Source organism: Sinocyclocheilus rhinocerous, unplaced genomic scaffold, assembly GCF_001515625.1.
Source record: "Sinocyclocheilus rhinocerous isolate Xijiao unplaced genomic scaffold, SAMN03320098_v1.1 scaffold619, whole genome shotgun sequence".
NCBI classification, from domain to species: domain Eukaryota; kingdom Metazoa; phylum Chordata; class Actinopteri; order Cypriniformes; family Cyprinidae; genus Sinocyclocheilus; species Sinocyclocheilus rhinocerous.
The window spans coordinates 27,745-39,966 of record NW_015636051.1 but is presented as its reverse complement, the minus strand read 5'-3'; the positions used below and the strand labels follow the sequence as shown (position 1 = coordinate 39,966).

The 12,222-nt window shown below is 37.0% G+C and overlaps 1 protein-coding gene across 2 annotated transcripts in view; it reads left to right on the top strand.

The window, feature by feature from the left end:
• Nucleotides 1-12,222, top strand: part of cntn5 (contactin 5) — a 200,301-nt gene that overhangs the window by 167,411 nt on the left and 20,668 nt on the right. For both annotated transcript variants that reach the window (XM_016562234.1, XM_016562233.1), the window contains 2 exons: nucleotides 3,241-3,361; nucleotides 7,884-8,042. In XM_016562234.1, coding sequence (XP_016417720.1) covers nucleotides 3,241-3,361; nucleotides 7,884-8,042 — 280 coding nt within the window. The remainder of the gene's footprint in view (nucleotides 1-3,240; nucleotides 3,362-7,883; nucleotides 8,043-12,222) is intronic.

Here is a 12,222-nt window from a genome sequence, read left to right as displayed (position 1 = left end):
CTGATCTATAAACATACATAATTTACCATAGCGAGGATTCCGGAGTGAAGATGCTCATGTGTATTAAAAAGAGTGAGTGAGTGGAAGGAGAGATGATAGATTAATTACGGCTTAATCCACTGGAGTTGGTTTGCTCTGCAGTACTGAGGGACGCAGCATCCGGTTCATTTATAAAACCCATGGCAGTGGCACCTTATTAGAGCTGATGGGTCTCCAAGCTGCTGCTGTGTGTTATAAGAGGCAGGACATGTTTTCTGAATTAATGTTTCTCATGTTCGCCTACAGTTCTGTAGACATGCCAGGGTTTTTATAACCCCGTTCGGAGCTTCACATCTGCGTAATGAGATGTGCGAGAGAAGAAGCTGAAATCCATCTACTGTAGGAGATGGGTCAGCGTCCCGTCCTCCTTGGGAACTGCATCGTAAGACATAAGCGCACATACATATTCATACAGCAACTGCAAGGTCAACGGGCAACGCTAATATTGCTGCATTCGTTTATAGCGTGCGCCAGGAACTGACACTGAAACGCTAATGGAAAATGAGTCTAAGGACTTGTTAGTTTGCAACTGTTGGTGAAATTGAAATTAATTTAAAGTTAAGCTCGTTCCAAAACCTAGTGAACATAATATGACAGCACTGCATGTATCCTTTATAAGGAACACAATCCCATAATGCATTGCATCAGCTACTGTATATAAAAATAAATCAATATTAAAAAAAACAAATGATTGTAATAAAAATAAATATAAACTATAAGTAACATATAAATGTATTTATAATAAATATAAAAGAAAAATCCATAAATGAAAGTATGAAACTACATCAATTTAATAAAAACATAGCACTGCATGTATCCTATATGAAAAACATAATCCCAGAATGCATTGCACCAAGCTGAGTAAATGCAGTATATAAACATAACTGTAATAAATGAATATGAAATGTTTTATACTTATAGTAAATATAAAATAAAAAACTGCAATAAATGAAAGTATATAAAACTAGATCAAACTAATAAAAACATGGCACTACATGTACGTTATCCTTTATGAAGAACAAACCCAGAACAGTAAGTATATATAAAAATAAATTAATTAATATTTAAAATAATTAACAATAAAACAATAATAAATAATAAAATATAAAAAATAATTGTAATAAAAATACATTTAAATAGTTTTTTTTCCCCATAACCATTAAACAACAGATCTAATTGTAAAAAAAAAAAAAAAAAAAAAATCACTTTATTACTGTATTTGCAGTATTTTGGAATATTTTAAATGTATCTTTGTTGAGCATAAGAGACTCCTTTCATAAACATAAAAAAGAAAAAGAAAAAAGTTAATTATTCCAAATTTTGGACAAGTAGTGTATATATTATTTCTGCTGTTTTGTAGTTGGAAAATATTCCTAAAAATTATGACAGTTTATAGGTCTTCCTGTATGAGCAAACTGCATATTTTCAAACAATGGGTTGTCTAACTCACTAATAGACTAGTCGAGTACTGGACAACTAGTCAACCATCATGGCCCATTCCTTGAGAGCATTTAGCAGTGTTTTAATCCCAGGCTGTTTGCATATTCTACAAAAAAAAACGGAAAGCTCCAATTTGATTGGCTGGCTTAGACAATAACATAAATTACTTGTTTACTACTCCAACATGAAGTCACCTCATCTCATGCACGCATTCATGTAACTCCTAATAGGGATGGATCACTTCTCAGCACCATCTGCAGCTGACACAATTAAGTTCAAACCATTTTATGTCCTCATACTATCAGATTATAGGCATATTCCCTCCGGCTGACAGCATCATTTGGTTCCTTCACAGCAGCACTGAGCACCAATCTGCCATGAAACTGTCACTGTTACATATTCAAGTGCAGTGTTAACCAAGGATTGGGAGGTTTTATTTTCGATTGGCCCACAGTACTGTTCAAATCTGAATGACACACAACCCACATTGATGTAAAAAGTGACAAATTTTCTCTAAAAATGACCTAGTGGCGATTGTATTTCATATTTTATATTAATAAGTTGGTAAGTGTATTGTTAGTCAAATGCTTATAAATGAGGGACTCGACAAGTGTTCATTCCACCCTCAAGGTGCATCAGAGTCTCTATTTGCATTAGTCATGTATACTGAATTATTTATTTTTACATGTTGTTCTCATGTAGTTGTTAGCTTTTCAGTGATAATGAATACTTTATGAATCACTTGTACCATAGGATGCTCTCATGAACCCCAGAAAATGTCTGCTCAGCAAACACACTCAGAGTAGGCAGAAATTACTAGAATATTCATAGCGCTTTTTTATTACTATTTCGATGAACAAGTTAAAAAGAGAGAGAGTTTGAGGATTTGTCAAATATTTTTCTTTCTTTCTTTCTTTCTTTCTTTATATATATACATACAGTATGTATGGGGGTTTCAGGAATACAATACACCCACCTAAAAATAATAATATTAATATATGTGTTTGTAAAATAGTAATATTATAAAATATTACTATCATTTCAAATAACTGTTTCAATATATTTTAAAATGTAATTTATTCTTGTGATGGCAAAACTGAATTTATTCAATAATAATAAAAAAATATATAATAATAATAATAATAATAATAATAATTTTTACAGACTTTTAGACTAATGCTGATGTGTAGTTTTCACATTTTAAATGACCCCAGATTGTAAAGGGATTGCAAAAATATATTTATTTATTTATTTTAGACTTTTCTCTAAAAAAAAAATCTCAAAACAGTGACTGACAATGTGAATGAGGGAAAACATGTTTAATGAAAATAGTCTGTCTGAAAATAGTCATTGTATAGTTATTTTTCTTTCATTGTATAGTATATTTTTCTTTGGTATATGGGGTAAAGTAAGCAGAATATTCTTCACAGGCAGCACATAATCGTTGAGACAGTGGTGCAGCACCCAGCTGTCTGATTCATGTGCTGTAATTTTAATCAGCCCCTGTACTAAAGAGCTGCCTGTAGACCTTGAATTATTCGCAGTCTCGCCTAGGGCGTTTCTCATTTCCAGAGAAGAGCAGATTGAGGATAGTAATGGTGCACATGCTCTTAAACCGAACAGGAATCTCTTAATCCACACAAGCCAATAGAGGCTGTAGCAGCAGCCCATTGCTCAGGTGTCAAGCTCTGCATGGAGCTCTATTTCTCTCTTTACCTCACAAAGTTTTCCTTTGTGCTTTCTTTTTTCCCCTCTATTTAGCAGTCCTCCACAGCAGATCTGATGATCAGGAGCATCCTCCTGAAGCATGCTGGGAAATATGGCTGTCGTGCTCAGACGAGTGCAGACAGTGTGCTTGCAGAAGCGGAGCTGCTAGTTAGAGGTGAGTATGCCAAAAACACACTTGTGATTACAGCATCTTTATTAATAACACAAAATCAAAATTGACCCTGTTGACTTTCTGAATAAATTTCCCCGTGTTTTATTAGGCATGTTTAATTGCATTGCATCATGCATTATTCAAAAGAAACAGGTGTTTGTTTTCTACAAATTTCATCTCACCATTCTCCAGTTCTGAAATATTTTCTTTTTTTATTATTTTTCTAATATTCTATTTTCTAATATTTTTATTTAGTAGTGACATATTTTTGGATATTGACATATTGACATTGTTTGTGTGTGTGTGTGTGTGTGTGTGTCTGTGTAGATAGATACAGATATAGATGACATAGATGTATTTGACCCACCCATGTGATCTTGTATTAGAGGTGGAAAAAGTTGTTATACATAATTTATTACCAAGAAACTTAATTTGATTGCACCCACTAAATTAGTATGTCACATATAATTTTTAAAGGACGCTAAAACTGACAAGAAATCAAAATTGACCCAATTTACTGTCAATTAAAATTATATATAAAAAGCAGTTTTTCTCTCGATAATTATTTTTTATTGAAAACATGAGAGAATCAAAATCTTGAGTATTAGAGAATATTATAATATATTATATTATAGAAAATAAATAATACCTCATTCATTTAATATATACAATCACAGTTTCTGTTAATTAAAACAGTTTGAAAACAAGCAGCACTATCATAATTACAGCAGAAATATCAGAGGGCATTTGAAACAGGATGGTTGAGAACCACTGCTCTATAAAAAGCCTTTTATTTCCTGCTGCATGCTAATATTAACCAATCATATCATGGCCTGCTTTCATTATCTAAATTAATCGTCATGAAGAAAATCAAATCCTGCCCTGCATTATTTCACACTAAATATACTGCTTTCTTGGAGCCGCATCACATTATAAATGTTAACTAATTGTGAATGTTGTTCATGTTTTATGAAGAGTTTCTGCACTTTAGAATCACAAGCAATTTCTTCCTACAAGAACTTGCAGCTTCTTATTTAATTAACAGCTTGTTCATTAAAAATAGTCTCATCGATGTATACTAGATGTTATTCCTGTACAAAACCTCACTTCTCTCCCCACAGCTGCATGATGTGTTGCACGATTCTCTTGTAAACAAGCAGAGTCATTAGCTTATCAATGCCTCAAACACTGTTGGCCTACAAAGAAATGTGTTGTCCACCCTGTCACATCCGGGACAAAGAGGCAAACAAACAGGTTAACGTAAGGCAGAGAGTTTATTAATAGGAACTGAGGAGGAGCTTCCAACAGAAAAGAGTCAAACGTAGGGATAAATGGAAGCATAGGACACAGTCTTATCTGGGGTTGGCACTCTGGTCCTCCGGCCGAGAACTGAGGAATCCGAGGTTTGGTAGGCAGATCGGGAGGCAAGGAACCCATGCGGAGAAGCTTGTAACCTTGAGACCAGCCGACGAGTGAATGAGGTGAGTGAGTATTTGAGTGGTGTGGTAAGTGGGTGCAGGTGTCCGTGATCAGTAATCAGGTGATTGTGAGCGGGTGTAGGAGGCTGATTCGGCTGGTGAGGCAGGTGTTTCCGTGACATTACTCCCCCCTCCCGGAAGGTGCGTCCTCACACCATAGAAACAGAGGGAGGGGCGGAGGGGGACTAGGAGGAGTACAAAGCAGAGGATGTGAGTTGGTGACAGAGGGAGGCAAAGGGCTGGCAGGCAGACCAGACAGGTGGAGGTTCCGGCGGAGGACGGCCTTCCAGGAGGAGGACGGCTAACAGAGTCCAGGGAGGTGACGATGGAGGGAGGAGCCAGGGAGACGACAGGAGGGAACCGGAGCAGGAGGAGGAGCCAAGTGGGACCCAGGCCACAGCCATAATAGCGGCCCACGGCGGAGCCGACGGCGGGAGGAGCCATGGAGGAGGAATGTCCACCGACTCCAGGGGGCCGACCAACGGCGGCGGAGCAGGTGGAGGAGGAGCCCGAGGCGGAGACGGAGAGCCAACGAGCCAGGGGGATGCCGACTGTCACATCCGGGACAAAGAGGCAAACAAACAGGTTAACGTAAGGCAGAGAGTTTATTAATAGGAACTGAGGAGGAGCTTCCAACAGAAAAGAGTCAAACGTAGGGATAAATGGAAGCATAGAACACAGTCTTATCTGGGGTCGGCACTTTGGTCCTTCGGCCGAGAACTGAGGAATCCGAGGTTTGGTAGGCAGATCGGGAGGCAAGGAACCCATGCGGAGAAGCTTGTAACCTTGAGACCAGCCGACGAGTGAATGAGGTGAGTGAGTATTTGACTGGTGTGGTAAGTGGGTGCAGGTGTCCGTGATCAGTAATCAGGTGATTGTGAGCGGGTGTAGGAGGCTGATTCGGCTGGTGAGGCAGGTGTTTCCGTGACACACCCTGGCGGACCTTAAGCCACGTGTGTTCATGATGTTGGCCGGAGCGCTTCCACATGTGCACTGCTTCCTCTCAGACAAGAAAACCCTTTTGTGGTCTCCATCCAGACGTAAAACAGAAACCCCTACTACTGCTGCCCTGGTGACACACCATGCATATTAATAACCTCAAATGCAAAGGCACCTTTCAGTTCAACCTTTTAACACATCTCGTTTCAAACCACACAGAATATTGACTTTCATTGGCCGAAGCAGCTGTCAGCCTCTCTGTTACAACTGTTTCCTCTTCAGCCAGTCGCAAACAATGATTGCATTTACTTCTGAAGGCTGAGAAATGTGTATAAAAACACAGTTTAAGACGTTTCACCATTCAACCATGCCTAAGAGGGCTGGCAGACTACCAATAATAGACATAAAGAGGAAAGAGAGCGAGTTCTATAATGTGTGAAATCCTTGCAGATAGATCTGTCATCCAAAATCATTCCATGGTTAAGACAATCTTTGTAAAGATTTGAATTCCACATGCATACACATACACTGTGTTTCTCGTCATCTCGTTGATTACACCGAAATAAAAAATTTTTAGACTAACGGTCAAAAGTTTGAAATAATTACTTTTTTTTTTAAATGTTTTTGAAAGAAGTCTCTTATGCTCACCAAGGCTGCATTTATTTGATGAAAAATATAGTAAAACAGTAATATTATAAAATAGTACTATCATTTCAAATAACTGTTTCAATATATTTTAAAATGTAACTTATTCTTGTGATGGCAAAACAGAATTTTCAGCAGCCATTACTGCAGTCTTCAGTGTCACATGATCCTTCAAAAATCATGGTAACACACTGGTTTAGGGACCAATTCTCACTATTAACTAGTTGCCTATTAGCATGCATATTACTAGCATATTGGCTGTTTATTAGTATTTATAAAGCACATATTAATGCTTTAATTAATGCATATTAATGCATGACCATATTTTAGATCCCTTCATCCTACCGCATGCCTAAATTTAATAACTACATTACTAACTATTAATAAGCTGCAAGTTGGGTGTTTATTAAGGTAAAATTCATAGTTAATAGTTAGAATATCTAATATGATGATTTGTTGCTCAAAAAAACTATTATTATAATAAATCTTAAAAAAAAAAACATTTGTACTGATTTTAGATGTTTTAGTGGAAACCGTGAAACATTACCATTAAAACAAACAAACAAACAAATAAATAAATAAAGGGAATGAAATTTGTACTTTATTAATTTCTTTCTTTCTTTCTTTCTTTCTTTCTTTCTTCCTATGCAAGGATACATTAAATTGATCAAAAGTGACAGTAAAGATATTTGTAATACAATAAAAGCATTTTATTTAAAATAAATTGTTTTCTTTTAACATTTCTATTCATTGAATAATGAATAGGGGAATGTTTTCAACATTGATAATGAACAGAATCATTATTAATAATTGAGTACCAATAATAATCGTTAATAACTAAACACCAAATCAGCATATTAGTATAATTTCTGAAGAATCATGTGACACTGAAGACTGGAGTAATGATGCTTTTCTTTTAACATTTCTATTCATTGAATAATGAATAGGGGAATGTTTTCAACATTGATAATGAACAGAATCATTATTAATAATTGAGTACCAATAATAATCGTTAATAACTAAACACCAAATCAGCATATTAGTATAATTTCTGAAGAATCATGTGACACTGAAGGCTGGAGTAATGATGCTAAAAATTCAGCTTTGCATCACAGGAATAAATTACATTTTAAAGTATTGTTAAATAGAAAACAGTTCTTTTGAATTGTAATAATATTTCACAATATTACAGTTTTTACTGTGTTTTTTAACCAAGTACATGCAGCCTTGGTGTGCATAAGAGACTTCTTTCAAAAACATTAAAAAATTTTAATTATTCCAAACTTTTGACCGGTAGTGTACATTGATTGACGCACCTCAGTTACAAAACATTAATAAGCGGCAAATGCCTACTGACTGAGTGTTCAGAAACATGGGGTGGGGGAGTGGGGGTGGGGATGTATGAATGTCTGTTAAATGTTTCATTCAGTTTAGTTTGACTCAGTGATGGTGTTTGTTTCCAGGCCCTCCTGGACCTCCTGGAGTGGTGATTGTAGAGGAGATCACGGATACCACTGCGACGTTGTCATGGAGCCACGGCGTTGACAACCACAGTCCAATCACCACCTATAATGTACAGGCACGAAGCCCTGTCTCTCTGGGCTGGCAAACAGTGAAAACCGGTAATCACTACCATACACAATAATGTCTTAATGTCACTGTGTGTGTGTGTGTGTGTGTGTGTGTGTGCACGCGTTTTTGTGACAAATGAGGACATCAGTGTTCGTTTGTGCTCGATTTGTGCTGGTTTGTGCCGTTAAATGAAACAATGTAACCATGACTGTAACCATTACCTCTTCTTAAATATAACGGGAACTTTACTCTCCACCCCGTTTAGCGCGGTCGCAGAGTTTAAATAAATTGTGTTTGTGCTGCCTTAAAATTTTAAGTTTAGTCAGCTCCAAGTTTTCACTAACTTCATATTTCAAGTTGACTAAGCTTAAATTTCAAGGCAGCATTAAGTTGAAACGGTGAGACCGTCTTTTTATTTATTTATTTTTTTACTGTGAGTCTAAATCGTTCAAATTAATTTGTGCTCGATTTGTGCCATTAGAATACTGAACACCTAGGCCTATTCCCCACGAATATTCGTTAATATTAATATAAATATTAATTAGGTCATATAAATAGCCTAATTCCAGGCGGTCTCCACACCAAATGCCGCGTTTATTTGTGCTCGATTTGTGCGAGCTGGCCTGGAAGACAAGGGGCAGACAGTGTCTAAACAAGATGTAAGAGTGGAGCAGAAAGTATTAGTAGCACTGTTAGCATCAAGAGTTGATAACTGTTCAGGGGAAGGAAGCAAAGATGAAACCATAGCAGATAGCCGGGAGGGTGAGAAAGAGCGTAGGTTACGTCGAAAAGTGACATGTGTAGGGGTATGTGTTGTGTCAGGAACCATGTTGAGGTTAAGAGTGAGGAGGAAGTGATCCGAGGTGTGCAGTGGAGTAACGAGCACATGATCAGTGGAGCAGTGTCGTGTGTAAATACGGTCCAGTTGGTTGCCTGACAGCACAAACCGGCACAAATCGAGCACAAACGAATGAAACCAGTTTTGTGCGATTTAGATGAACTGGGGTGGAGAGTGACGTCACAGCTACCGAAAATATTTTGGTTATATCTAAGGAAGGAAAATAGATGCAGTGTTTGTTTTAACGGCACAAACAGGCACAAATCGAGCACAAACGAACTGCGCTAGTTTGGAGCGATTTTAGCAACATGGGGTGGAGAGTGACGTCACACGGTCAAAAAAATAATGTTTAATATCTCAAACACCAAACCAGCACAAATGTTCGTTTTCGTGGCACAAATCAGCACAAACGAATGGCATAGTTTTGATGATTATTTCTTTTTATGGGGTGCCAACTTCACGGAGGTGTTGGACCTGGCCCCTTACTTCCAGTGAACGGAAACATTTTGAACAATGCCATGCTTCCAACTTTGTGGGAACAGTTTGAAGGAAAGCCCTTTTCTATTCCAGCATGACTGTTGCCCAGTCAAAAAACCAAGGTTCATAAAGACATAGTTGGATGAGTTTGGTGTTAAAGAACTTGACTGGCCCGCACAGAGCCCTGACCTCAACCCCATTAAACACCTTTGGGATGAACTGGAACGGAGATTGTGATCCAGGCCTTCTCATCCAACATCAGTGCCTGACCTCGCAAATGCTCTACTGGATAAATAGGCAAAATTTCCCACAGAAACACTCCAGAATCATGTGGAAAGCCTTCAAAGAAGAGTGGAAGCTGTTATAGCTTCAAAGGGAGACAAACTGTATATAGAATGCAATGTAATTTAAGTTCCTGCTAAAGTAATGGCCAGGTGTCCCAATACTTTTGTCCATATGGCGTAGATACATCTTTATATATAATATACAGTACATACATACATACATATATACATGTGTGTGTGTGTGTGTGTGTGTGTGTGTTAAACTTACACCATTAGTCAAGCCTTTTTTTATGTTGTACCTGTTTGGATTCTCAATTTTGTTCAAAATTTTAAAAAGCATTATTTTAAAAGCGCAAGAGCCAGTGGCAATACGAATGTAGTTTTTGACATGCTAGTAAAGGACACTAAATCTGAAAATGAAAAACTGCAAAGGAATGCAAAGGAAATCGAGGCATGTGTGGTCAAATAGAGACAGAAAAAAAAACCTGAAGTATGAAAGTAGAGAGAGGCTGAAGAAGAGAAAAAGTGAGATAAGGCAGGGTAAGCCGGAGGGGTGGGGGAGAGAGAAATTTTGTGGAGAGCATCTGGGAGTTTATCATCTCACAGTCTCACGCCTGGAGCAGGGCTGTGGTCCCACAGGTTATGTACAGCCCTTAACTGTAGACAGAATTTAGCCCAGAGGTTTGGTCCTCTGCCAAGTGTGTGCCTGGACTGAAATGAGGTGTGCAGAATGAGGAGCCAGTCCTCTGGGAAAACACAATCTTGTGTCTGGTGTCTCTTATGTATTGACTTGAGCAAACCATGAGTGAAATAAAAATTACAAATTCACTTTACTTTACTTAAAGCAATGGAAACAATTCTCAATCTCCTGTTCAAAGCTCAATTACACAGAGAAACAACAGAAGCTGTAATACACTGGATGTGTGTGAAAAAGAAATATACTTCAGCATTATTTTAAAAAGAGTACATATTATGGAAATAATATACTTTAAAAGAATATGCTTAAGTGCAAACTGATGGCAATGTTTTCATATACTTACTGTAGCCGCATGTTATTTGAAATTAAATTAAATCTATTATATTGTAAATTTATATTAAACGCAATAAGCTGAACTTTAGAGTGCTAAGTTGACCCAATTATGCAGCACTTAAGGACAACTTCATACGTATCTGTAATTACACTAGTTGTAACATTGAATAACACACTTGATAAGAGTACGTACAGCACATCCTTCAAGCATGACAAAAGATAATTAAAATGTTAAAAAAAAATGTATATCAAAATATACTTTAAAGTAAAAATTTAATTTGACATTATTACAAAGGCCAATTTTAAAAGTATAGTTTATATTATATTATATGCATTTTTAAGTTTGGAGTGCACTAGAAGTGCGCATTCAATAAGCACACTTCTTTTTCACAAAGGCATGGCCGTCAAAAATCTGAGTTGTAGAGAGATAGCGTCTGTGACAGGTATTGCTGTTGAAATTGTTCTGTAAATCAGAAGCATTTTGAATTCCTCGCTGTTGTAGAAATGTAAAGCTTTATGTTTAGCTGGTTTAAAAGAAAAATATAGTATTGATGTTGTTACATTGTTCTAAACCAGTCACTTGTAAGGTTTCAGAGATATCATTCACATTTTTCTACATTGTGATATTTTTTGGAGAATCAGTCTTATTAAAACCCCTCTCTCCAATTTCAGTAGCCATCATTAACGTACAAATTTCCATTCTTATTACTGTAACGATAAACAAAAATGGCAGTGTCCATTTACTGAATTTCATTTTTGATGATTTTACTACAACTTAATAAAATTAGGCAGGTTATTTTTATTTTTTTAATTACAGTAGTTTCACAGTAATTGCAAGTTAAATTCACATTACATTAATGGGATTTTCCAAATAGGCTTAATTCTCTCTCTCTCTCTCTCTCTCTCTCTCTCTCTCTCACACACACACACAAAAAAAAAACCACACCTGACTGAATACACACCAACTCATGGGGACTTGTGGAGGTCCCAATGGGTACAGAAGCTTATAAATCATACAGAATGAGTTTTTTTGAGATTGAGATTGTGCAGAAAGTTTTCTGTGAGGGGTAGGTTTTGTGTGTGTGTGTGTGTGTGTGTTTGTGTGTGTGTTTAGCTCAAGCATACTATATCATTCTACATTACTTTGAAAAGCCTCCTTGTAGGATTTAGTCTCAGTAGATGTCACATCTTAAAGGGGTCATATGATGCTGCTAAAAAGAACATTATTTTGTGTATTTGGTGTAATGAAATGTGTTTATGCGGTTTAAAGTTCAAAAAACACATTATTTTCCACATACTGTACATTATTGTTTCTCCTCTATGCCCCGCCTTTTTGAAACGCGTCGATTTTTACAAAACTAATCGGTCTGAAAAGCGAGGTGTGCTCTGATTGGCCAGATATCCAATGCGTTGTGATTGGCCGAATACCTCAAGCATGTGCCGGAAATTTTACGCCCCTTACCATACTGTGATGCCGTGTCCCGGCGGAGCGACGAGACAAAAACATTAAAACCCATTACAAACGCGGCATTTGTTGCATCCAGTGGGGACATAATTACGGATTATAATGACTTATACTGTCTTTTCACGCGTTGCGTTGC